Source organism: Parasteatoda tepidariorum, chromosome 12, assembly GCF_982258835.1.
Source record: "Parasteatoda tepidariorum strain Cologne lab strain chromosome 12, Ptep-v5.0, whole genome shotgun sequence".
Taxonomy (NCBI): domain Eukaryota; kingdom Metazoa; phylum Arthropoda; class Arachnida; order Araneae; family Theridiidae; genus Parasteatoda; species Parasteatoda tepidariorum.
This window is the reverse complement of record NC_141766.1, coordinates 117,171-144,163: the sequence shown is the minus strand read 5'-3', so window position 1 is coordinate 144,163 and position 26,993 is coordinate 117,171. Positions and strand designations below refer to the sequence as shown.

At 32.9% G+C, this 26,993-nt stretch overlaps 1 protein-coding gene across 4 annotated transcripts in view; it reads right to left on the bottom strand.

The window, feature by feature from the left end:
- Positions 1-26,993, bottom strand: part of LOC107439058 (regulator of G protein signaling loco) — an 83,945-nt gene that overhangs the window by 34,060 nt on the left and 22,892 nt on the right. For all 4 annotated transcript variants that reach the window (XM_016051524.4, XM_087155876.1, XM_016051523.4 and 1 more), the window contains 3 exons: positions 9,418-9,513; positions 8,016-8,216; positions 7,165-7,251 (listed from right to left, as the gene is read on the bottom strand). In XM_016051524.4, the coding sequence (XP_015907010.1) occupies positions 7,165-7,251; positions 8,016-8,216; positions 9,418-9,513 (384 nt within the window). The remainder of the gene's footprint in view (positions 1-7,164; positions 7,252-8,015; positions 8,217-9,417; positions 9,514-26,993) is intronic.

The window sequence follows — 26,993 nt, the reverse complement described above, 5'->3', positions numbered from 1 at the left end:
TTAAAATAAACTAAATAACTGAAAAATAGTCGTTGCAATAAAATCAGTATAAATAAAGCACATAAAAAAGTGGTATCTTTTTCATGTGCTTTATTATTTTTTATCTAATCAGGGGTGAGATTGGCCAAAAGGAAAAAAAACTGAATTTCCACACGAGTAAATTTTACGCGCATGCAATTGTCTAATAATAAATTCCAGACAATTTAAGATAATAAATAACTATGTGTTGACAAAAAATTGTGTATTAATTTATTATTATATGAATGATTATATCAATACTTAACATTTAGTAACAAGTAAAATTACCAACTCAAAAAATAAAGCTAGAAATTATATTTTTCATCAGTTCACATAAAGGAGACAATTATTACTTGAGAAACTACCTGTTTAGCTAATTAAAACTACTGAGAACATACATTAACATTCCTTTTCTTTTAATAAATACTGCTGCATGATTTATAACATATATATCAGTAACATGACTTTCTAAATTATTCAGAAAAGAAAAGAAACTTTTACAATTGGAGTCACTATGTTCATATTGTTAGACAAATAAATGCCAAAAGGGTTTTTTATATTTTGATTAAATAACATAAAAATAAAAGGTATAAGTTGCGATCTTCGTCAGTCATTGAAGTTAACGATCTCTTGCATTCAACTTACGTCGATGACGTCATGGTCTGCGGGGATCGGCCGGTTTCTTTTCATTTGCTGTTGGTCATTTTGGCAAGGGTCATGACGTCATCCGTTATCTGTTTAAAAGAGTATTTAAGCTTCTGTTGAAGCACATTATTTTTTGTACTCATTCTTTTCGTTCGTCACGCTGTTTGTGACAGTTAGTCTACCAATTTATTATGTTTCAAAATACATTTATTGCTTTAGAAACTTTGTTTTCTTATTTGTTTTGTTGACAGACATATAAAATGATAGTCTGCGACAATCTCAGATGTCACATATTATAATCTAATCTAGCTAGAGCCCTGTGAAACATATCAATAACTGTGAAGTAGAAACATATAGAATTCCTTAACATACAAAAATTGCTATTTTAGCTTGAAAAATTACATGATAATCAGCAACTGTTTGGATAATTATTTTTCATCTGATAAGAATTTAGCATTCTATAACAGCAGCATTATTTTTTAAATTTTGGATTTTGGTGCTGAGTTAATTAACTCTTTTTCCAAAAAAAATTTAATCACTTTTCAAGTGGTTGCTTTTGTTTGCTATATCTTTTATGTTTGCTATACCTTTTTTTTTTGTTTAATTTGCTGCAAGTGCTTCATGTTTCACAAAAAAAAAAAAAATAATCCCTTAACAAGGTCAAATTGCTCGTAATGCAGCTTGTAAATGAGGGGAAACAGATTAATGATTAGTTTAGTCATTAGCCCATCTTCAAACATCTTTTGACAAATCCTATTTTTTCTTTCCTTACCAGCCTGTGTAACATTCTTCTTTGAAAGCACAGAATGCAAGCTTTGAATAAATTATCTTCCAGTTTCACTGATATTGTAATGACTATATACATACAGTCAAACCCCGCTATAGTGAAAATGGTATATAGTGAACTCCCGGATATAGTGAACGAAATGTTGGGTCCCGTGCCTTGCTATACACGTATAGTGTTATTTTTTGTGGATATAGTGAACCAGAAAAGTGAGGAAGTTGGATATAGGGAACTTTTTTCTGTCTTTCGACTGATTTTTTCCTTCATTTTTTTTTTGTAATAATTTAGAAATTTCTGCTTCAAAATAAATACATATACTGATTTTTAAAACCATTTATGGAGGGTAATGAAGCGATAAGCATTTTTTCCTGTTTGCTTCTTTTTATCTCACTTTCCCATCCCTAAACAAACCAAGTAGATGTTTCCAACCCAGGCAGATGATGCACCTGTAAGGTGTAAGAGGGATCATTATGCATTTTCTGTCAGAGGGAATGAGTAATTATTCAATATTGGTTAAAGAGTTGGACACTAATATGTGTTGATAAGGCCCTCAATAATCAGAAAAATTGAAATGGATGCAATCAAGCTGATATTTGCAGGGAATATAAACTATCCAAATCTGCAGTTTGTAACATATGAAAAAATAGACAATTAATAATTTCTGCTCATGAAAAAAATTTAGCTGGCAGAAAAAAGCTGAGAAAAGCAGATCAGAAGGATATTGAAGAAGCATTGCTGAAGTGGTTCACAAATCGAAGAAGCCGCAATCTTCCAGTATCTGGATAAATGTCGATGAATTTGCTAACCAATTTTATGAGGCTACTTTTGTGTGCTCGAAGGCAGGTTAGATAGGTTTAAAAACGAAAATAACAGATATTCAGGAAAAATTATCGGAGAGCTGGGAAGTGTTTCCATATCTGATGTTGAGGATTGCTGATCAGCTAAAGATTACTAATATTTATTTTGTACGCAAGACGAAGAGTAGTGAAAAATAACACTTTTTTTGCTACTACATAATATTTTTCAGTTATTTATTTAAATAATGTGTAATAAAAGGGAGGAGTTTGGGAGCCATTAGTTAAATTGCCTGCGTAACGGATATAGAAAACTCCCGGTTATAGTGAACCGAAATTTCAGTCCCTTGAAGGTTCACTATAGCGGGGTTTGACTGTATTAATAATTGTCGATAGAAAAACAGTCACCTTTATAGTAACTAATTCAAGAAAAAAACCTACTTCTTACAAGAATCGCAATAATTGATTTTAAAATCGTGTAAATACAAATAGCAATCTTGGATTTTAAAATTGCGTATATATGAATCACCATAATGGATTTTGAAATCAAGTAAATAAGAAACTTGATATTTGATTTTTAAAATGAGAAAATACAAACTGCGTTATTGAATTTTTAAATCGCGTAAATGCAAATCATGATTCATAATTTTTAGATTTCATAAATATGAATCAGAATGCGTAATTTTTAGATTGCGTAAATAGGAATCACAATGTATAATTTTTAGATCATGTGAATGCGAATCCCAAACCTTATTTTAAAATCAAGTATAAATACAAAAATCGATGGTTGATATTATAACAAATGAACAAATCACGGCATTAGATTTATAAACTCGGGTGAATATGAATCGCTACATAGGTTTTTAAAAACGGGTAAATACAAAGCATGATATTGGATCTTTTAGTCTTGTAAATAAGAATCGCAATGTACGATATTCAAATCATGTGAATAAGAATCGAAATGTTAGCAGATTCTGGGCTTGGGACTTCTTAAAGGCTTGTCTGAAGCAGCGACGTCTGAATTACGAAAAAAGGAGTAATCCAGCGGGCGGGGAAAAATGTGGAAAATCTTATCTTCCGCGCGTAAAAGCGGAGAAAATAATTAAAACAAGTAAAAATGAGGAAGGGTTGGTAGCTATGTAGTTTATCTTTGAAAATCGGAAATAAATACAATTATTTTATTTCAACGGCTGAATTTTCTGAAAAAGCGGAATACTTATTTTCAAAAAAGTGAAACTTTTAGATAATCGGAATTTTCGATAAAAAGGCTGAAATTCGATAGACAAAAGTGAAAAAAGCGGAAAAATCTCATCCCTGATCTAATGAGCAATTTGCAATAATATCTCACTAAAAATATTGAAATTTTAAAAGCCATGTGGAAAAGCGTAACAGTAAGTAAAGAACAGCAAAAAGTGATCACTTTAATACATATTTCAAAATTAGCTTGTTGTAATAACAGCATATTAAAAATATTAGGTTCTTCAAAATTACATAGAAATGCATCGTAATAATTGCCCAAAAAAACTGAATAATATCTTGGATTTGCTGCTGCAATAAAATCTGTACAAATAAATCACATAAAAAAAGAGGTTATCTAAATGTGGAATTTGTAATAATATCATGTTAAAAATATTGAAATTTTAAAAACCACATGGAAAAATGAAGCAATAACTGCTGGAAAAATGATAGAATAGTAATTTGGGTTCACAAGAAAATTGGCTCAAACAAAGAGCGTCAAAAGTTATTACTAAATTTTGAATTTCCCTACCATAAAAAGGTCGAATTAAAAATATAGTGATTTTTAAGATTATGTTGAAATCCGTAGCAATAACTGCTGAAAAGTTTGATCAAAGAATTTCATTGATTAAGATTAGCTACATCAAAAATCGAAATGCGCAATTTAAAGTTTCTGATTGTGCTTTATTTTTCAAGAATAAAAATTATAATGTTTTTTTTATTTTGTTCAGTGCTGCTGCGAGCCACAAATAGAAAGCTGGTGGTCCGGAGGTTGTGTAACCCTATCTTATACATAGCATTATTACCGTAATATCGCGGAGAAACGCCGCCCTGATATATACGCCACTCCCTCAAAAATCGACTGACAGAAAAAAGCTTTTTAACAATTAAAGAATTTTGAACTTAACGCAGGTATTAATTAAAGACTTAACACATGCTCTAAATATGCATATGTATATAATTTAAATAGTTAAATAAAAATAAATAAAAGGATATTAAATATTTAAAAAAAATAGAAACAATCCTAGTATATAAAATAGATTTTAATAATTTTCTAAGTAAAATTAAGCATTTTCTAATTTTAAAGTGAAGTAACCATTAAAATATAAATAAAATAATTAATATATCATAAACCATTAAAATAAGTATGAAATTTTTTAAAAATAAAACGATTTTACTTTTAAATTAACAATCCAAAATCGTGTTTTAGAAATATACGATTAATCCAAACAAATTTTGTTCAAAGAAAAACTTAAGAATATATTATTTAGATATCACCCATCACTATATATTCATATCACTGCACTTAAAAATTCCTCAAAATCAGAACTCTCTGCATCAGAGCAAATTAGGTTTACTATTTAATTGTTTATTTCGGGTTAATCTCCGTCACTTTCGGTTTCGTTTGTCCCGGGATGATTCCCGTTTTTTTTAAGCAATTTATCACAGTTTCTTTTTCTGTTTTAATTGCTGACAGCTTAAACTCAGCGGTATAATTTTTCCTCCTAATGGGAGGCATTTAAAATGGATAACTTAAATACAAGTTATGTTAAAACAAAACGAAAATAGTATAAACGAAACAAAAATATTAAAACATTAATAAAACAAAAACGCATCAGAACTGAAGATAAAACGATAAAAAACGTAATAATAATAAGCTGAGGAAGATGATCGAAATCAGACAGAAATATGAGCAATGAAAAAAAACAATAAAAAGCTCTCTCCCAAGCATTTAAAACAAGTTTCTATTTTTAGCAATTCCTCCCCCTATTTTCGCTTCTCAAATCAGGTTTCTTTTTTCAACTGACTCCGCCTAGGACTGTCTTTCTCTTATCCCTGACTAAAATTCTCACACACTTTGCTTTTTTCCCTCTGCACTGACCCTCAGTGGAAAGTTTGAAATTCTTTTTGAACATTTTAATTGTAAGATTATTGATGGTCATTCCAAGCTCATCAGCATGCTTTATTTACCAAACATTCACATGTTTTTAACAACCAGCTGAAGAAAAAAGGAGAGTGGAGAGAGGCATCCATGACAAGTGGAAGAGTCATATTTCCTGGAAAGAACGGGGGGGGGGGAGCGTTTGTTTTACAGTTACTTTATCACTGGCCCCACCCTGATTTTCTTCATTCATTCCTTTCTGATTTATGCTTCTCCACTCCACGCCCATTTCCTACACTCAAGAGCAGTCCATATGGCAGAAAGGAAAGAGAAACTTTGTTCTCTTGTGGATAGTGGTCTCCAGAAAATGATTCCAAGAAAGGATTAGGGAGGGGGAAATTCCAGGTGCGCTGACCATTCCTTGGAGTGACATTAAGCATGAAAAAATTAATAAAAAGTACAATAACAGGTGGAAAAAATGAAGATGAAATTTCCAGTGCGGTTTCTAAAAAGCAAAATTTCTTGAAGAAAAAAAAAATTAATACTATATAGGCCGCCCCGTTAGATACGCCTTCCTACTAAATTTTCAAGTTTTAAATCAATAACGCCGCGACCTATCTCCGCGAAATTACGGTATGTATTTTACACTAGAACATGTTTATAAAATTATAAGTAAAGAAAATTATAGATATATATAACTTGTCGTATATCTTGGTGTATAAGTCAACTTTTTAAATCCAAAATTTAACGAAAATCGGTGGGTGGATTTATACACTAGCAATAAGTCAGACTTTCCTTGATCATGATTTATTGAAGCATTATAAATAATGAGATTGATATGATTAACTCTTTATCAACTTATCCCCTTCAAGAACTAATTTTAATCTGGCATGCAAAATTAATTTTGCATTTTCTTTCTAAACATAAAAAGTTTTTTTTTAAAAAAACAATATTTTAAATTACAGTCAGAAAAAAACTAAGAATAAGAAAAATTTATTTATTCAATAATTTTTAAAAAATGTAACATAATGAAAACTTAAAATATACCATAAAGCTACAAATTTTAAGATTCAAAAACATCATCTGTATTGGATTCAATAATATTAGATGTGTCATCATACATATCCCACTATGTAATGGATTCTACTTTATCCTCTTCTACTATGTAATGGATTCTAGTTTATCCTCTTCTACTGAGTCCCACAAAAAATTATTGCCCCCATTCAAAGAATTGTAACTTCCACATTTTTTTTAAAGATTATACAATAGCATTTGAGACCCTATTTCGCCAAGCCTTTAATATCATTTGACACATAACTGCTATAAGAATAATAATCGACTAATCAATAACAGTAGACTTGTAGACCACATACCAGAAACTTGCAATTAAAAATAGGGTGGTCAACTTAAATACCAGGATATGTGGTAATTAAAGAAAGTTTCAACTGATAAAGGTTAAAAAAAATTTCTGTAAATTAAGTTTCATGTTGATAAATGAGTTTAAATTAGTTATAATATAAAACTGAACTAAATGAGAAATTCACGATATAAAAGACTTAGTGAGTTTCGAATATTGTTTCACAAAATAAATAAATAAATAAAATAAAATTTAACCAACAAACTGTTTGAAAACTTATAAGTAAAAATACAAATGTAATTTTTTTCTCACTACTTTAATAAGTTAACAGTCTGAAATAACATTTTTACTGTAAAGGCACACAACAATAATAACAAGAGCTTTAAAAAAGACTCAGCATTAAACATTAGAACATAAAAAAGATAAGATTCATGAGAAAAAAAATTACCAATGAGTCATCTTTTAGCTGACGGTATCTTTCGCAAGCTATCCAGAAAGTTATATTTTCTTGACTGAATTCTTTTTTTAAAAATTCCTAAAAAATAAAGATAATTCAATAAAAGTTTTCATCCAACCTTTAAAAAATAAAAAGAAAACTGAATTGTTGAAAAACTCCATGTTTCAATCATAATGCCTTTCAACTTTTTCAATAAAAGAAATAAAACCTTATTCAATTATACTACATAGAAATATTTCAAAAAATAGATAACTATTAATAAATAATTACTCTTATTAGCTGATAAATTCAAAATAATATTTAGACCTTCTCAACAATCCTTTTCACTAAATATTGCATTAATTCACAATACCAATTACAAAACATACAAATTAAAAATTAAATTTCTTTTACGTAAAGAAAATAACTAAAAATTGTTGTGGCACATGTTTCTTCTCTCATAATAAAATACTATTAAATGAAAAAATATAAAAATCTGCAAATTTTCCAGAACCGTTTAAGGAACATTTCGATATGAAAATGTTATTTGTGCAAACATTTATCGTTATAAGTTATGTTATGACAAAGTTGAAGATTTTTCATGATATGTCCGTGACGGGAAGTTAAGTGAAATCTTATTAGCTGAATTAGCAATAGCCAGTAGTCAATAGCAAAGTCTCTTTGTAATACAAAAAAAGGAAAGAATAAAACAATTTACTAGCAACTTGATCCTACTCACAAAAATATAAAAATGGCATTTAATAAAAAGGCATTTGTAATTTCAAAAATCTAATTAATTAAAAAAAAAACTTAATTTAATAACCAAAAAAATCCTCCAGATTAAAAGAGTTCTAAAATATTACACTAAAAGTGTGCAATCCTGCAGGATCTACAAGTAGAACATTAAATCCAGCTGCCCAACTCCCAACTCTACCAACATCAATAGGACGCTCAGAAGCACAACTACTACGATGGGAAGTATCACTTAAGCGATCTAAAGCCAGCAAACTACTTGAAGTTGAAACTTTACCACTAGCTATTTCACCATCAGAAACAGTTCCAGCCTAAAAGTAAAAGAAATTATACCATTTCTTAAAATTTACTTAATAATAATTTAATAACACATAATAATAATTATAATTAAGAAATAGAAAAATCATGATTTTATTTATTTAAATCATTTTTTTTTTCTATAATGAATTATAAAATGCATATAATTTATTAAATGCTTTAAAATTATTATATCTTTAATTCAGTATACATAATTGAAACATATTTTAGCTGAAATTTATACAACTAATAGCTGACTCACTAAACAGAAAAGACTAAATTCCTTCATTGTCTTTAAGCAATTTCTATATCAATTCAGATTATATAATTGTACAAAAAATATACTACAATATTATATTTAAATTATCCTCCTCACTGATTGACTAATTTTTGTCTTTCCCTCATCCTACTTAGTTATTCATAATAAATTTTAAAAAATTATAACTAGAAGTAGGTATACATTGATATTTAAAGGCATTAAAAAAATTCAAAAACTAAGCTATGAATGAAGCTTGTATGAACTTTGTATTGATTGAACTAAGTCAAAACTAAATTGCCTGTCAACTTTAATGTGCTTACAAAAGCAAAGAAAACAGGTTAACTTTTCTAAATAAACCACACAAAAAAAGCAGATTTGAGCATTTTAGAAAAGAAAAAAAGTAAAATGTAGTATTGTGTTTTACTTATAGTTATAACAAAGAATGAATTAATACTTTGTTTTTCAAATCTGCTGGAATAATAAGCTTAATTTAAAACTTATTTATAAATTATTATTTAACAAAAAGATTTGATGAAGGGGAAACATAAAACAGCATAAGCCTATTTTGAAGAAAATTAAAAATATTAACAAATCCAGAGTAATTATTTCCAAATTGGCATTTATCTAATGAGAATACAAAAAAATGTAAGAAAACTAATATTACATATCGAATAAAAACTATTTTGTGCATTTTTTAAAGGATCTTTCTACTCATCCATTTCTTCCAACCAAAAAATTGGAAAATTAAACACTGAAGATTTCAAAACTTTGAATATTTTAAGTCTATTAATATGAATTATTGATAAGTAATTGTATGAAAAAAGAAAATCAGTTTAGCAACAAAAATTAAATACCCACAGTAACACTTTAATATAGCAGTAAAATATTGAAGGTGCTTAAAAATGAAATGTAAAAAACTAAGAATAATAAAAAATAAAAATAAGAGGTTAACTCACATCATGAGTACTTCTATGAGGATTTCGCTTGCGCCCTAAATGTCTTCGAAGAGATGATGTCCTTCCCCATTTTCTACTGGATTCATTATGTTCAATCTAAGACAGTAAAAACTTTAAAAACAAAATGCTGGGCAAAAATAATAAAGCTGTTTACAAAAAGTTTTTTTTAAAACAAAATTTGCACATATTAAATGGCAACTATTAAATTGGGTATCTATTATTATGTGAATTATTATTGTTAACTCACTTATTATTGATCTGTGAGTTATTGTCAGCAACAAAAAACAAAATGGTAAAAAAATTTTAGGATACAAAAAAAATTCAGAGAAACAAATTTATTCATTTAGAAACTCCAATAATTCACAATTGTATACCTTTAATTTATTTAAAAAGTAAATATTTTTGGCATTTACTATTAAATTATTGTTTTTTTATTTGTAAAATTCTTAAATTTATTTAAAAAATTTAAACTTTTTCCTGTTAATGCTCTGTATTATTATGCCCTGTTATGTAATAGGAATGCAGGTCATTTTCACAAAAAAAAAAAAAAAAATTACACTAGTAATTGACTCAGAAATTCTCTTGTTTTCCATGCACAATTAAAGGTTACAGACCTTAACACTTAAAAACAATTACAACATGGATCAAATGGTCCTTATTGATGGTCAAGTAAAATCTAAATTCTTGAGATTGAGAAGGCTCAATAATTATGTTTAGATAAAACTTGCATTTTTAATACTTTTTACCTTTAATTACAATCACAAATCTATTTTAGTAAGCTTGCAAACAAAATTTACTCAGATCTTAAATATTGTAAGCATTGTAGTGGAATTATAAAAATGATTTTGCAAGTTTTCTTATTTTAGTTACCACTTAATCATATAGAAATGACAGGATTGGCATATACTAAAATTTCAGTATCAATTGTTTCACGGCTTAAAAAGAAAAATCATCGGTCTATAATCGAACCCCCAAAATGTGCATGAACATTATTTTGTGAATGCATAAATATCCAATTTTAACGATAACCTATAAGTTAATAGCCCTTGAAGGTAAAGGTAGGGGGGGGGTAATGCCTGCCGCCTCTGGATACCCCTCACTGGGTAACAAAATGGCAGGCAAACAATATGATGAGCACAACTACAGCTTTTGATACGGCATCATCCGTTGCGCCGGTTAACAAGGGATGCGTCCAGGAATTAGGCAGAGGTTCCTGCTTGAAATGTTCTATACAGTCTCCAGTAGTACATGGTAAGCCCTCGGGTGAGCCCAGTGCTAATACCGCTGCTTTGCAGCCTACAGGGTATCTGCCACATTTTAGATTTTCAAATTCATGACTTTTCATAATTTTCTATGACTAATTCCAAGAATTTTTCATGCCTTAACGAAGTTACTATTTTCTCCGACAAAAACGTAACAATAAATTAAAAAAAGCATTATAACATTAATTGAAATGATAGGTATAACCAAAACTGTTATACTCTGCATCTTTATATTTATAGATTTTAAATTTAAAAAACAGAGTAAAGAAAGAGTTGAAACAATAAAATAGCTGAAAAAAATACAAAGGCAAATAATTTTTTTTCTGTTGAATTATATTCTAAAGATACTTTTCCTGTTCATCTGAAAGGAAAGAAATATTCCTGATTTTTCTGTTCTCATTTCGAAATAAAAAAAATTTGCCAATGACTGGTTTGCTTCAACTAGAATTTTGAATTGATAAAATTAAAAAAATAAATAATAAAAATTCCTAAATCACAGAAGAGTTTAAAAGATAATTCCCTCTAGAAATGATGTTTTTTCTTTCATTTTTTGAAAGAACACCATAATTTTTAAAGAACATAAAATAATTTTATATTCTAATAAAATATGCCTGAGTGGTGATTTTGTTAGGAATTCAGATATTTGGAACAAGATGAAATTGAAGGGGGGGGGATTCCATTTTAAAAATTATTATATTTGATATTTCCCAAATTATCTTTCTTTACAAAATAGTTCAAGTACACACAAAAACACATCAATTCACAAGTCACAAAATCGTTCCAAAACACATCAATTGGGCATATTCATTTGAGTCAGAAGAATAACCTTCTAGTTCTCCACGTAACAGTAACAAAGATGCCTCTTCAGGATTTATAATGAATAGGGTTACTGTTGCCAGATATCTTATTGACTTAATAGAAGTGTCTTCCATTCTCATTACAGGATGCAGCACTTCAAGATGGTACAGTAACTTATTTTCAAGAGGCAATGCTTTCAATAACTTTTTTGCACATGCCATAAACCTGGCACCTAAATACATAGAATTTTTTTCTGAAGATGATAAGGATGTCATTACATTTGTGGTATCTAGTCCAACATCTATTAAATTTGAATTTAGCCAAATTTCTGCGTTTTCCACATCCAAAGATTTTAAGTCATTTCCTGTCAAACTAAGAAAAGCAGAGCTCTTTAAAAAAACGCCCTAACAATGCTTAAACTAGAGACACCATTTAATCATACAGCAAGTGAAACAATGGTGTCTCAGTTTGGAAAAGACCTAAGAATTTATTCAATATAGCCGAAATATTTCTTAAAAATGAGCTTTTTTCAAAAGCAATTTTAATAAATTCAATATTGAGTGGCTCATATTATTTTTTAAATTAATAATTACATTATTTAAATCTGAAAAAGGTAATTTAAAACTCTAATTAATTTAACTATTATTCAAGGTTATTGAGTGTATTTTTCTTAAAACTTAAATAAATGTTATTTGTAATAGTACATTTAACAAAACATTAACAAGATTAATATTGATCATACCGAATTTATAAAAATATGTAAAGAATTATGCAAACTCCAATAAATTTATATTACAAATGTAAATTAGTGAATGACCCCTAAATTTTTTAAATTAAAATTGGTTACCTAGTACAGTAATTCATTAATGAAGTTGTTGTTGTAGTTCATTTACGTCGCACTAGAGCTGCACAATGGGCTATTGGCGACGGTCTGGGAAACATCCCTGAGGATGATCTGAAGACACGCCATCAAAATTTTGATCCTCTGCGGAGGGGACTTTTTCATTAATGAAATAATTTTAAAAAATTAAAAAATTTTTAAATGCAAATACAATGAGTTTTGAAGCTAAAAAAAATTTTTCAGAAGTAAATTATTATATTCTCCCTTCACTCATAATATTTAACAAATCTGTGATAATTAAAAATTTTTATATCAATTGTTTTAAATCAAATCATTAAGAGATGAATTAAAGTGCAGTGATCTCTCACTTATGTGCGCTCTCTTTTATACGCGTTTCTCACTTATGCGCGCTTTTCTAGCAGTCCTGGCTGGGGATATAGAAAAACAATGATAACTCTTTTTAATTTATGCGCTGCTCTGAAGAACCACCTCTCACTTATATGCGGCGCAAAAACTTTCTCACTTTGAAAAGGAGGCTCAAAAAGTAGCTCAAAAGTGTAGCATATTGCTCATCATAAGAATTTTCATCCTTTTGACATGTTTTTCTTGGAATGCTCACGTTTTTCTTATCTTTGTGTGGTCACAACCCTCGTTTTAAGGCCTTAGATGACTCCCCTACTGCTTTCCTCTTTTATCTCTTACACCTATTGTTCAAATTCCAGGAACACATTTCGCTTAGAGGAGTACAAGGCGGGGTCGCTCTTGTGATTGAGATAGGTAAAACTGCCAGCAAATTAAAGATGTTAGTGCAAAAACCACGTGACATCGTCGACTAACTGAAGATAATTCGTCGGTGTTTAGTTAGATGCGTACTTTTCAGCATGGAAAAGAGAACAAAATTGTCACTTTCATTTAAAATTGATGTAATAAAATAAATTAGAAGAAAATTCTTTCACCACGAAAAAAGCTTTGACGGAATCTTTCAATATCCCCGAATCAACGTTAAGAGGGATTTAAAAAAAATTGAGAAGCGATTTTAATAGCTAATCGAGAATGTGGTGTGCAATCGAAGAAAAGAAGCAGGATTCAAGGTGGGAAGCACGAGGAATTTGAAAAAGTTTTGTTGACATGGTTTAAAGAAGCTCGTGCTTCAAACATTCCCGTTAATGTTGAACTCTTGAGAGAGAAAGCTGTAGAGTTGTCCAAGAGTTTTGATATGCAGCATTTCATGGATGGATTGAAACATTTAAAAACAGACATGGTTTAGCAACTCGTGTCCTTCCTGGAGAAAGTGGAAGTGTCAATGAAGAAACTGCTCAATAGTGGAAAGAGCAATTGGCCACTTTAATAAAAGGATACGAACTAAAAAACATCTACAATTGTGACGAAACAGGACTTTTTTTTTAAAATGATGCCTGACAAAACTTTATCATTTAAAGGAGAATCATGTCATGGTGGGAAGAAGAGTAAAGATAGGTTAACTGTCTTGTTATGTTGCAATGCTGATGGCTCAGAAAAATTCACACCGTTAGTCATTGGAAGATCAAACAAACCGCGATGTTTTAGGAATGTGAAAAAGCTCCCATGCGACTATAGTAGCAATAAAACGGCATGGATGACATCGAAAATTTTTTTGGATTTTCTTCATAAATTTGATAGAAAAATGGAGAAAGAAAGATCTTTTATTCATGGATCAATGCCCTGCTCATCCACAAGACTCACCGAATTTCAATAACACGAAAGTTGTTTTCTTTCCTGCAAATTGCACTAGCAAAATTCAACCCTTGGATCTAAGCATCATCCGTTGTGTAAAAGTACACTATAGAAAAACATTAACTCGTTGTCTTTTGGCTGCCATGGAAACAAAACTTCAGTCAAAAGACGAGCTAAAACAAATCACTGTCCTTGATTCAATGCACATGATATGCTCATCATGGAGAAGCATCACAGACAAGTCTATTCAAAACTGCTTTAAAAAAGCGGGATTTCTGCTTCCAGAAGAATCTGAATGTGAAGAGCCAGAGCCCGAAAATGAAAACGACATTAGTGAAGAGGATTGGAATATTGTGTCTGGTGGAATGGGTAATTGTATTTTTAACGAATTCGTTGATGTAGATGAGCATTTAATTACGGCTCAAATACGAGATATTGGAGAAATTGCAGCTGAAATAAATGGTGGCGACAATGATGAAGAGATAGACGACATTGATGAAGAAGATACCGCAAAAGTTCCCCCAACTCACACAGCCGCTTTACAGGCACTAGAAACTCTGCGTGATTATTCTCAATTTCATTCTGGAAGTGAAGGAACTTTTTCAAGTCTTGATGGACTTGAAAAGGCTCTTTTTGAAAACTCCCGGAAAAAAAAAACCTAGATTGCAAATTATTTTGTGAAAAATTCATAATTGGAATAAAAAATTTAATTTGGGTATGTAAGCATTTTAATTTTCTTTAACTTATTAATTTATAGTTAAATATATTAAAATTTGAATCTCATCTTATTTAAATGTTCAGTCAAGTATACATAGTAGTAATTCGAAATATAAAGTTGTAAAATGTATTAATGTTCTATTTTTAAGATCTTTATTATGGCTTTTCACTTATACGTGTGTCTAACTTATACGCGCTTTTCGTGTGGTCCCTCGCCCCCACGCATAAATAAGAGATCACTGTATTTTTGAATGACAAATCTGAAAAACATAAGATTTTTTGTTGCTTTAAAAATTCTGAAAGCCCCTCTCTTCATACTTATTTAAAATCTTGCTTCTAAATATTATTAAGTTTTTTCCTAAAAAAAATAAGAGCACTGAAAATTTTGAAAGTAATAACACAATAATAAAATGCAATAAGTAAAAAAAATATATTAGTAAAAAAAAGTAATAAAATGAAATGTTTAAAAAACAATATGCAATTAGGGGATGGTCCCTCAGATAAAAATTTACATTACAGAAACATAATTAATTCTTATCTTTATTAAATTAAATGAATAAAAGGGAGATGGAAATTTTGAGGTTATGAAGCTTTGTGATTCTTGATTGCTCTGAGGATCAACATGAAAATATGTACTTAGTGAATGGTCCCCAAGTTAATTCCAAAATCATGAGTACTATTCTATAAATAGAATAGAGCAAGAAGGCTATTAGCTTGCCATTGACGAAGAACAATGGCACTTCAATAACGATGAAATTAACAAGAAAAATAAAATTTTCTTTTGCTATTAAAATTTGGCAATGTTCAGTTGGTCCCCGAAAATTCGAGGGAAGTCTCGGTTCCATTTCAGAGAGTGGAGAAGGAAACCTGAAATTGAGAATATCTTGCAAAATGAAGCAGAGTTGCACACAAGAGTGCAAGAATCCTTCCCACTGAATCCAGAGCAACCCCCCACATGGCAGTAGCTGGGTTGCCACAAAATTCTGACTTGGCAATACCCAGGGAAAAATATCACTTTTGGTGCAGATCGGCACAATTAAGCCCACTACTTCAATTTGGAGCATGTAGGCGCAGGTTTCCACAATTGGCGCGCATCGGCGCAGCACTTGCAACACTGGAGGCCTAAAACCATGACTTTCCATGAATTTTTTTAAAAAATAGCAAAAATCATGACATTTCATGACAAATTTTGTTTAATACTGAAATTCATAACTTTCCATGATTTTTCATGACTTTCTAGGTGCGTGGATACCCTGAGCCTACTTTGAAAGCCAGTGAGGCGTCCGAAGGCACAAGCCCTTCCTCTGCAAGAGTCTCTGGTCCCCTGAGGCACTCAGGGGACAGTGTGTCTGGCGCCATTGGATTGTCCAAGAGTCGGAGAAAAAAGCTGAGAAAATTGAGGGCCATTGAAGGGAGTGGCGGAGCTAAGAGACCTAGGTCTTCTGATGCAACACCCTCACCCGGTATGCCAACCCATACAGGAAAGAAGCCCAGGGAGGATGTTGTTCCTGGGAGGAAAGCCCAATTCAGGGAAGTGGTTCCCCCTAGTGGGGATAGTGGAACTGGAGAGGGGCTTCCAACTGGGAGCCTTCAATCTGGAGTTTCTTTTACATGTGCTGCAAAGACAATCAAGATTGCCATCGCCCGGAAGGACTTTCCTTTGGACAGGTTTTCTCTGAAAGACTCTAACGAAATACTTAAGGAGATCCTAGCGCAGACTGACGCCATCCCTGGTGGTGAAAGGATGCCTGAGATCAGCAGTGACAACCTTCTCAGAGGAGCGTTGGTACTGCAGTGTAATGAGTACACTGTAGAGTGGATTAAAGGCCACTTTAATAACAGATCCTTGAGCGAGCTAATGCTTAAAGTCTTAAGCGCTGATGAGCTACTCAAGCCTGTGAAGGTAGCCTTCAAGACCAGAGAGCAATTCTCTGAGCAAAGCACCTTTTTGTGGCGTCTTCAGAGACTAAACCCAGGGTTGAAGCCTATGAGGTGGAGGGTTCTGCAAAGTGCTGCGGGACTGGGCACCTCTAGATGGATCTTTGAGGTGGAGCCTGAAGACGTGGAAGATATTGCGAGAGCCAACTTTCGTGCACTCACTGGCGTGGATCGTGGTGCATTTAAGATCATCCACAATCCTAACAAGAAAAAGGCAGTAGAGGCTCCAACAATATCAGATCTCTCTGCTGAACCTGATGACCAGGAGGATGTGGATCAGGAGGATGAACCTTGGAAGGCAGGGTGACCACTCAAATCAGATTTCAAATTTCCCTGATTTTTCCAGGTTTTCCAGATAAAAATCTTAAAATTTCCAGGTTTTAGTTTCTTTATTCTAATAAAGTGTAGGCAAGAAAAGTGTCTATATTATGAAATATTTTATTCAAAATGTTATTTTTTTAACTTATCTTGAAAAAAATAATTTATTTTTACAATTTGGCAAGATTTTTTATTCATTTTTTGATGTTTTGGTACAAAATTTTGAATCAAAAATCATATATTGACTAACAAAAGAGTAAAATTAAATATTAGTATATAGCTAGTTCTTAAAAAAAATATGTTATAAAAGGTTAAAATGAAATAGAAAAAATTAGCATTAATGCAACAATTTGTCAATAAACAATGCTGTTGGCGATTGTAAAAAAAAATGTGTGATTGGTTGGTTTGCTGGAAAAAAATAATTCACAGATTTCTTTTATAGGGAATACAAAAGCTTTCAGAAAAAGAGTGCAATATAAAATCTATTATTATTATTAAATTATAACCAACTAATTTTTGGAGAATTTAACATTTCCGTCTAAAAAAAGTGGGTATAATGGATGAAATAATTTAAATTAAGAAAATTAGTAAATAATTTAAATTAGTGAAATTAAAAAAATTTCCAGCTTTTCTTTAAAATTCCCTGATTTTTCCAGGTTTTTGCTCAAATTTCCCTGATTTTTCCAGTATAAAAAAATTCCCTGATAATTCCAGGTTTTCAAGGTGGGTGGCCACCCCGGAAGGCGGAAGGCAAATTCCCCTGATTCCAAGGTAAGTTCACTTGCGGCTCTTGATTTTTCAGAGCTAGGGTTGGACTCCGAGTCAGACGTAACCATACGACCTGACTCACCAGCTTCTATGCTTGGTGTTGACGAAGCATTAGAGTTTTTTAAAAGAAGATATGCCTTCTAATAATAACCAGGATAGGTAGGTCCCATTCTAGTTTCACTCATACTACTAATCAATTGTGGCAACAATTAAGGTTGGTCATATTAATCTTGATCATAGCATTGCTGCCTCTAGCCTTTATGGCTAAAAGGTTAAATGATGGAGAACTAGATATTGCTCTTATGCAAGAGCCTTGGACCCAAAAGGGTAGAATAATGGGTCTCAATGTTAAAGGTTTTAATATCTTTTATGATAGCCGTTGTGACCTTCCCACAACCTGCATAGTGGCTAGGTCTAATCTAAATGCCCTTAATCTTGTTAACTTTCTTAACAGGGATTTAGTTGCTGTAAAGCTAAAATTCGCTGACAATGAGACAATCTCTGACTTTGTCATAGTTTCAGCCTATCTTCTGTATGAGATGGACCCATTAGCTGATATTACTAGGGCTTTAATTGGCCACTGTAGTTCAAGCTGCAGATTCATCTTCGGCTGTGATGCAAATGCTCACCACAGTGTGGGATAGCAGTAATTGTAATCAGAGGGGGGGATGAGCTTATGGAACATATCTTATATTTTAATTTGTATGTCCTTAATAAAGGCAATGAGCCTACCTTTGTTACTACAGTGTAAAGTCGCGTATCCGGAATCGGTGGGACTTCCAGAAGTCCGTATAATAGATTTTTCCGTATAATACACCCCCAAGGTAAACAAAGCTTAAAATGATTTAATAAACGATCTGAATCTAAGAAGCAAAAAATAAATAAACACTATTTTTAAGGGAAATAATGTTTTAGCATTAAAATATCTAATCAATCAAATATAAAATATTAGAAAAAAAATATTATTGCTGAAAATATGGTAAACTAAAAAAATTTAAGTTACGAAAATATTAATCCGCTATTTTGAACTAGAACGATTCAAGCAGGAAGGGGAAATTCTGGAACAAAGCTTAAAATGATCTAAATCTAAGAAGCAAAAAATAAATAAACATTATTTTTAAGGGGAATAATGTTTTAGTATTAGAATATCTAATCAATAAAATATGAAATATTAGAAAAAAAATATTATTGCTTAAAATATAGAAAACTAAAAAAAATTGACATATGAAAATAATAATCCGCTATTTTTAACTAGAATGATTCAAGAAAGAAAGGGAAATTCCCGTCATTCATTAAGGTGGGTAGATGGAGGAGAAAAATTCATTTCCTCCTTATTTGTAAAAGAAAATAAGTGTAAAGAGGAGATCATTTAAGTTGAGGGTGGGGAAGTAACAAATTATTGTTTTCTTTCCAATCGTTGGCTATCAATCAAGCATAAAGGCGGGACACGCTGATCGGGTTCTCTTTATTATTTTTTTTTGACTGAAAGAATCTGCTAAAAAAAGAATGTTACCCCCTTTCCCCCCGCCTCCTAAATATTACATGGTATGGGGAAGAACGAATGTTTTGTTTCTCAAGGACATGTATCCTTTTAGACCTATTCAAATTTTCCATTCTGACTCCCCCCCCCACCTTAACGCTTGCCCCGTTTACCCTTTTCCACAGTATTTCTTCTTTCAATAAAAAGGTTCCAGGAAATGCCTCTTTTTCTAGCCACCTGCATGGGAAAGGAGGGGGGAGGGGACTCAGTTGCGGTCTTTTGAAAACAAATCTCCCTCTTTTTCCTACATTCCAAGGGAAGAGCGTCACTAACGGTCACTCAATGGTCTTGGTAGATCTTCACTTCCCCTTTCAGGTGATTTATGGGTTCGATGCATAAATCAGAGGTTCAGTGCAATTTAGAAAAAGAGAAAATGTGTCAAAAGATCTTTTTTTTTTTCTTTTTTTTTTAGGAAAGGGGAAGATGGAGAGATGTTTGTTTATTTTGATTGTTAAAAAGTGTCCGGGAAATCGACCCTTCCGGGAAAGGGACATCCGGATATGGGACATTACACTGTAGTAACAGAAGGGAAGTCATTGACCTCACTTAATGTAACTCCATTTGTGTAGATTACGTTACTGATTGTAAGGTATCTGGGGCAGTTACTGCTTCAGATCACCAACTAATTACTTTTTCTATTAAAGGCCTCTCAGGACTGAAGGTCATAAGGAGGAACCCCAGAACAGCTGATTGGGGTTCCTTTAGAGCAGCTCTGGAGAGGAAGATAGGGAGCTTCTCTGGTAAGTATAATAATGTTAATGATGTGGAGTGGACTGTTGACCAAGTGCAACAGATCATACTCGATTCATATCATATTTCATGTAATATTACGTCTACTAGCTCCCCAAGGCGAGTTCCTTGGTGGTCTTCTAAGCTTAGTAAATTACGTAAGAAATGTAGGAAGTTATTTAACAGAGCAAAGAAATTTGGAGAGTGGCAGTCCTACAGAAATGCTCTAAATGCCTATTATAAGAATATCAGAGCATCTAAATGTTGCTCTTGGCAGACTTTCTGCGACGGTATTAACACTACTTCTGCCACCGCAAAGATTGCAAAAATTCGCACTAAAGACTTTAACTGCAATTTAAGTGCCATCCGTCTTACAAACGGAAGATACAGAGAATCAGGGGAAGAGGCTCTTGGAGAACTACTTGCTGGATCTCATCCTGTGGAGAATGAACATCTGCATACTATTCCCACAACTACTTGTAGTAAGAATGACTGGGAGGCCGTCAAGATGGTGGTCTCCTATGAGTAGGTTGCATGGGCCATAAAGATGTTTAAACCCTACAAGTCACCAGGCATGGATAACATCATACCAATGATGCTTATTCAGGGGGTAAATATACTAGCTCCTATTCTATGTAGGATTTTTCGATCCTGTATAGCATTTGGGTACATACCTCACTCTTGGAGGAATACCAGGGTGGTTTTCATACCAAAACCAGGTAAGGAAAATTACTTTGAGGCTAAATCATTCAGAAAAATCAGCCTCACTTCCTGTCTGTTGAAAGCTATAGAAAAGCTAATTGACAGATACTTCAGAGACACTGTGCACATAGATAGGCCACTGTCCTCCACACAGCATGCCTATCAACCAGGCAAGTCAACAGACACTGCTCTATACGAGCTCTCCTACCTGCTTGAGAAATTAATCACAAATAAGGAGGTGGCTCTTACGGTATTCATTGATATTGAAGGTGCGTTTGATAAAGTCCCTCTTGAGACTATCATCAATGCACTTAGGAACAGGGACCTAAACTCAATAATTACCAGGTGGATAGCTAATTTGCTATCCTCTAGGTACGTTTGTTCCTCTTTATTGGGTGCAAGCATGAAAGTGCATGCAACTGCAGGGTGACCCCAGGGAGGGGTTTTGTCCCCTATCCTATGATGAATGGTAATGGACTCCTTGTTAGTTCGGTTAACTGATCTTGGTATACTCTGTATCGGGTATGCTGATGACGGCGTCATTGTTGTCAGAGGTAAACATGATAAAACAATCTCTGATATCATGAATAATACACTTCTAGAAGTAGCCAGATGGTGCTCTGAATCAGGTTTATCTGTCAATCCATCTAAGATAAGCTATGTAGCCTTCACACGAGAAAGGCATCTTGATCTAGGTAATGTATACTACTAGGACCATAAATTGGAACTTACGGAGAAAGCCAAATTTCGCGTGGTTTATTTTTACTCCAAACAACTAAACTGGGGGTTATCATCTTGAATATTGTACCAACAGGGCCAGAAAGATTTTTTGGTCTTGCAGAAATGCTATTGGTAGAACCTGGATTATCCACCAAAATAGTTTACTGGATATACTCAATGATTATTAGTCCTATCATCACTTACGACGCAGTCGTCTGGTGGTCAAGGACTAAATTGAGCTCTGCAAAGTCTAATCTTAATAGACTACAAAGAATGGTCTGTGTAGCCTTGTCAGGCTGTCTTAGGACCACTCCTACAGCTGCACTAGAGAGCTTACTTGAGCTTCTTCCATTGAACTTACGCATTGAAGTTGAAGCTCAGACAGGCATAAAGCGTCTTATGTACTTTGGCCTATGGAAAGAGTATTCCAAACACTTGTCATGGGGATATCTTGCTTCACAAGTGATGGATATACCCATCTTTTATTATGCCTAGTGACTATATGTCACTAAGATATGCTTTTCACAAGCCTTTCAAGATCCATTTTCCTACTAGATAAGAATGGTTTAATTCTCCTCGGTGGCTTAAAGGCAAATGTCTAATATGATAGACTGATGGTTCAAAGATTGGTGCCAAATCAGGAGCAGGAATTTACTGCTCCAATGACGGTACCAAACTTCACTTTCTCCTGGGAAACTATGCCACCATTTTTCTGGCTGAGGTCTATGCCATTATCTTGTGCTGCAAGATATGCTTAGACAAGGGATATCTAAATACGACTACCCGCATCTGTTCCGACAGTCAGGCTGCTCTCCTATCACTGTCAAAGTGTAAATTCACCTCTTTGTTAGAGTCGGAATGCTTCTCGGTCCTCTGTGACTTATCCACCCATAAAAGGGTATCCCTGCATTAGGTACCTGGACATATGGGTTTCGGGGGTAATGAGCTAGCTGATGAAGCTGCACGGGCTGGCTCTAATCCAATTTTCTGGGGCCCTGAACCTGCTCTGGGAATCGCTTCCACCTCATTTAGGGCATAGAGTTTGAATATGGATATATTCAAGCTCTATGGCAAAATTGCCCATGAGCAATGGCCCGCTGCTGACAGTCAGAGACAAGCTAAGGAGCTAAATCGTGACTGTCCTAGTGTGCGCTAAAAACAGCTTTTCAAGCTAAATAGAATTAGTTTAAGGAAGATCATTGGTCTTCTTACTGAACACTGCATCCTCAGAAGACATCTATACATAATGGGAATAGAATCCAATTCTCTTTGCAGGGGTTGTCATCTCTAAGAAGAGACATCACAACACATACTCTGTGATTGTGAGGTCTATTCTGCTCAAAGATTTGAGCATTTAGGGCAGCATATCGTCAATGCCTGGGAACTGCAAGATGTTCCCGTAAGGTGCTTGCTGAATTTTATTTCAGCTATAGGGCTTTCATGCTAATCATGATTTTAGGGTTTGGGTACAATAGACCTCTGGTCGATGTGCCCTGCTCGTCAGAGCTGCCCAACCTCTAAGTTTAAGTCTAAAATAAAGGTAATAAAATATAATTGAGATAAATAAATAAAAAACATATGTACAGATAAATAAATAAATAAAGTTTTCATTGAATAAACCCTTAAAATCCTGATGTAATAATTTCTAAATCTTTCTTAAAATGAGATATCACACAATGGGGTAAGAAAGTAAATTCTATTTTCTCTCTTATATAAAAGCGCCTTGCTTCATTCTCTCTTTCAGTGACTGTCAATTTAATCTCAGCGATTGTTTTTCTATTTGGACTAGAATCAAATGAAAAAAAGAAACAAAGAGAAGAATATGTATAAAAAAGGAATTAAGATTTTATAAGTTAAACAAATTTAGTCTTAATTTAATAATGGTACAATGTAACTAGCAAGAATCGCTCTTCGGTTTAGTCCAAACAAAATGTGTTATTAAATTGTTTGATGTGAATATTGGGTCAATCGACTTCATTGAATAACCAAGATTTTTTCATTGAATAACAAGGAGATCTTATCTGAAACCATTGACGTTGTTAGATAAAATTTATTGGGGGGGGGGACCATACTTGGACTGTTAATTTCAAATTACTTGAGGAAAAAGTTTGTTTTATATATATATATATATATCCGAAATACATACACGCATAGATTGATAAAAGTAACTTTTTCTTAATACATGATAAAAATATGACATTAAACATAAATTAATTATATTTCACAACCAAGTCAACATCTTTTACTAACATTCAATACATTATTATTAAAACTGAAACATCTTGATACCATGCAGAGTGCTCGTCCTCATATATAATTTCAGAATCGTCTTTAAGAATTAAATTTATAAATTAGGTACTACTACTATTTAAGAGCGGGATAAAACTATAAGGAAATCTTTAGAATCACTATTAAGATAAACGAAATTGAAAACTTTAAAACCAGTTTGATTTCACTTTATTTCATAATCGTTGTTGTACAATCGACCCAAATTTTGGGTTATGACTCGGAAACTAGCGAATCAAGTATTGGGAGAAATTTGCCTTTGTTGATGACTTCTGATGGAACTAACCCACATTTGCGTTACTTGGAGAGGAAAGCCCCGAAAAACTCCCAAGGTTAGCCTAACGGCAAGGGGTTACGTCTACTACTGAGGATATTTTACGTCAGCACTGTGGTCGGTGCCAGACAGGAGGGGAAATTGTATCGACCAGCCATCGCTGGGATTCGAATCCGGTTCAACTCACTTGAAGGTGAACGCTCTATCCCCTGAGCAATCACAGCCCAAACCAGTTTGATTTTATAACCATCGTTGAACAGCCGACACAGATTTCGGTTACGATTACCAATGTTTAACTCCGTAGCCTTGTAATTTTGAACCAATCCAGAAGACAAGAGAACTCCTCGATCAAGAATTAGGAGAAATTTTCCTTCATGGAGGAATTTCCGATGGAACTAACCCGCATTTGCGTTACACGAAGAGAAAAAACATGAAAACCTCGCACGGTTAGCTTGATGGCAAGGGGACTCTAACCAGTCTACCACTGAGGTTATTTATGTCAGTACTGTGGTCTGTGCAAGCCGAATGCGGAATTAGTTTCTACCAGCCATCGTTCAGAATAGAGCCCGGATCATCTCATTGGCAGGCGAGTGCTCTATCTCATGAGCCACCAAAGCTCATCACATTATTCATTGATTTTAAATGATGTATATCATCTTGACTTTTAAATAAGTTATCGTTAAGCAAGATAAAATTTAAAGGAAAATAAAACAAACGTAGCAAATTTGAAATCACCCAACAGTGAATAAATTTTTACAAGATAATATGAGAAAAATAATAATTAACAATCATAATTAGGTCATTTTTTAAAACAATTTTGAAAATATGGAAACTTTTTTGAAGAAAATAAAAATATAAGATTTTAGATATAATTAAAAAACGTTTATTGCAAAGTCTTTAATAATGATATAGTTTTTAGTTTATTTCATCAGGTAAACTCAAGGAACAACACAAATGGCATTTAAGCACAAAGTCACATCTAAGCCCATGTATATCACATTTATTTTGTTCATAGTTACGCTTTGGTAACATTTCTATGAGACAAAATATTTTAAAATCAATGGTAATTGAAATAAAAAACAAAAGATATTTTTTTGAGATAAAAATTAAGAGAAACTTGTTTGTGGTAAATTTTAACTATACAGGGTAACAAAAAAATATAGGGATCATTTTTGAATGTTTTTATTTCCAAAATTTATTACATAAATTCAGCGATGCTTCTCAATATGTCGACCTCCAGCATAATAGATTTGTCTACAACGCTTCAGCCATGATTTTCCCGCAAAATGATTTCCTGGGTGATTTTCTTCACCTCTTCTCTAATAGCTTTTTGAAGGCCTCTCAATGTAGAAATTCTACGCTTATTCAGTTTGTTTTTCAGATGTCCCCATAGGAAATAGTCGCATGGTGCAGCATCAGGACTGTTTGGAATCCTTTGTTCTGGTCTCAGGAATTGCACTTGCTGATCTGTTAGGAATTTCTGGGTGACCTTAAATGCATGCGATGGGGCAGAGTCCTGATGGAACACAGCATCACCATTAGGGTACAATCTGCAGTAATCATCCTAAAGAAAGGGCTTTAATATCTTCTGTATGTAATACTCAGAACTTATTTTGGCCCCAGGTTTCACAAACCGAGGTTTGATCACACCATGGGCGGATATGCCCATCCAAACCATTACGCCTTTGAGATGAGGCACCTTGGTTGATGGTGTCAAATCTCGCCTGCTCTGCCCACGGCTAAGATATTGAATTTTAGATTTAGCATTGGTATCAGATAGATAGATCCAAGCTTCATCAGTTGTAATGAACTTTCGCCATCTGTCCTTACGGAGAAGCTTGCAGAGGGGCCATGAACGTTGCCTCCTAATCTGCACCGATCTCTCACTTAAATTATGACATTTAGGTTTTTTATGGCATTTTTTCTTCAACTTTTGTTTTAGTTGATAGCTTACAACTTGCTGACTCACGTTAAGAGCTTTAGCCATGCTTGCCTGTGTTGGTGGATCCGGTTTTGATGTCATCTTATCAAGCTTCTGCAAATCTGATTTCTTCAATTTGCTTGGCTGTCCACTTCTTTTTGGTTTTGCATTATTTTGCATCGATCCGAGTTTTGAATTCTTGGTGTGACTGATATGGCTGAGTGAAATCGCAATACCTTTATTTTTAAAATGGGTTTGTATAATCCTATGGCTCCATCAAAGTTCTAAAAATGCTTGTACTTGACCAATTAGCTTTTTGTCAAATTTCTTCAAAGGCATTTTTGTGATTTTATGAAATAGTATTGCAATTGAATGTCTAATAGCAGAGCTTTAGATCAGTATGCCATATATGTAAAAAGGTTTTAAAACTTTAGTGGTAGATAACCACAAAAGTGATCCCTATACTTTTTTGTTACCCTGTAATGAATTGGCTTGCTTTATCAATAGCTGCATACCAAATGCAGCATGTCAGCAGCTATGAATTGTTAAATCTTTACTTCGTTTAATTGAACTTCGTAAAAAAAATGTGTTTCGGTTAATCTAATAATGTAACGTCATGGGAAAGGGCAAAAAATAATAGTAAATGGAAAAAAAAATTCATTATTTTAACTTTATGAATTGTTTCGCTATATACTTATGTTAATATCTGATCTTATGTTGACATGATGATGCTGTTTAATATAGATTTATTCAGAGCCGTTTTTAAGGATGGGCCAAGTGGGCCCTGGCCCAGGGCCCCGATTTCTAATGGAGCCCCCAAAAGTCTAAAATCTCATTGCATTAGTTTTTTCTTTTTTAATTCTAACTCATTTATTATTTATAACTTAAGAGGACTCCCAAACCCCACTTTTTTCGTCTTTTTTTTAAGTTTTATTCAGAGCTGAGGCCCTCTGAAGCCCATAACATACATATTTTTTTCTTTCTTACATTGTCGGATTCTTTTCAAAATCTAATTGAAGTGTTTACAAATATAAAATAGTTGTTACTCT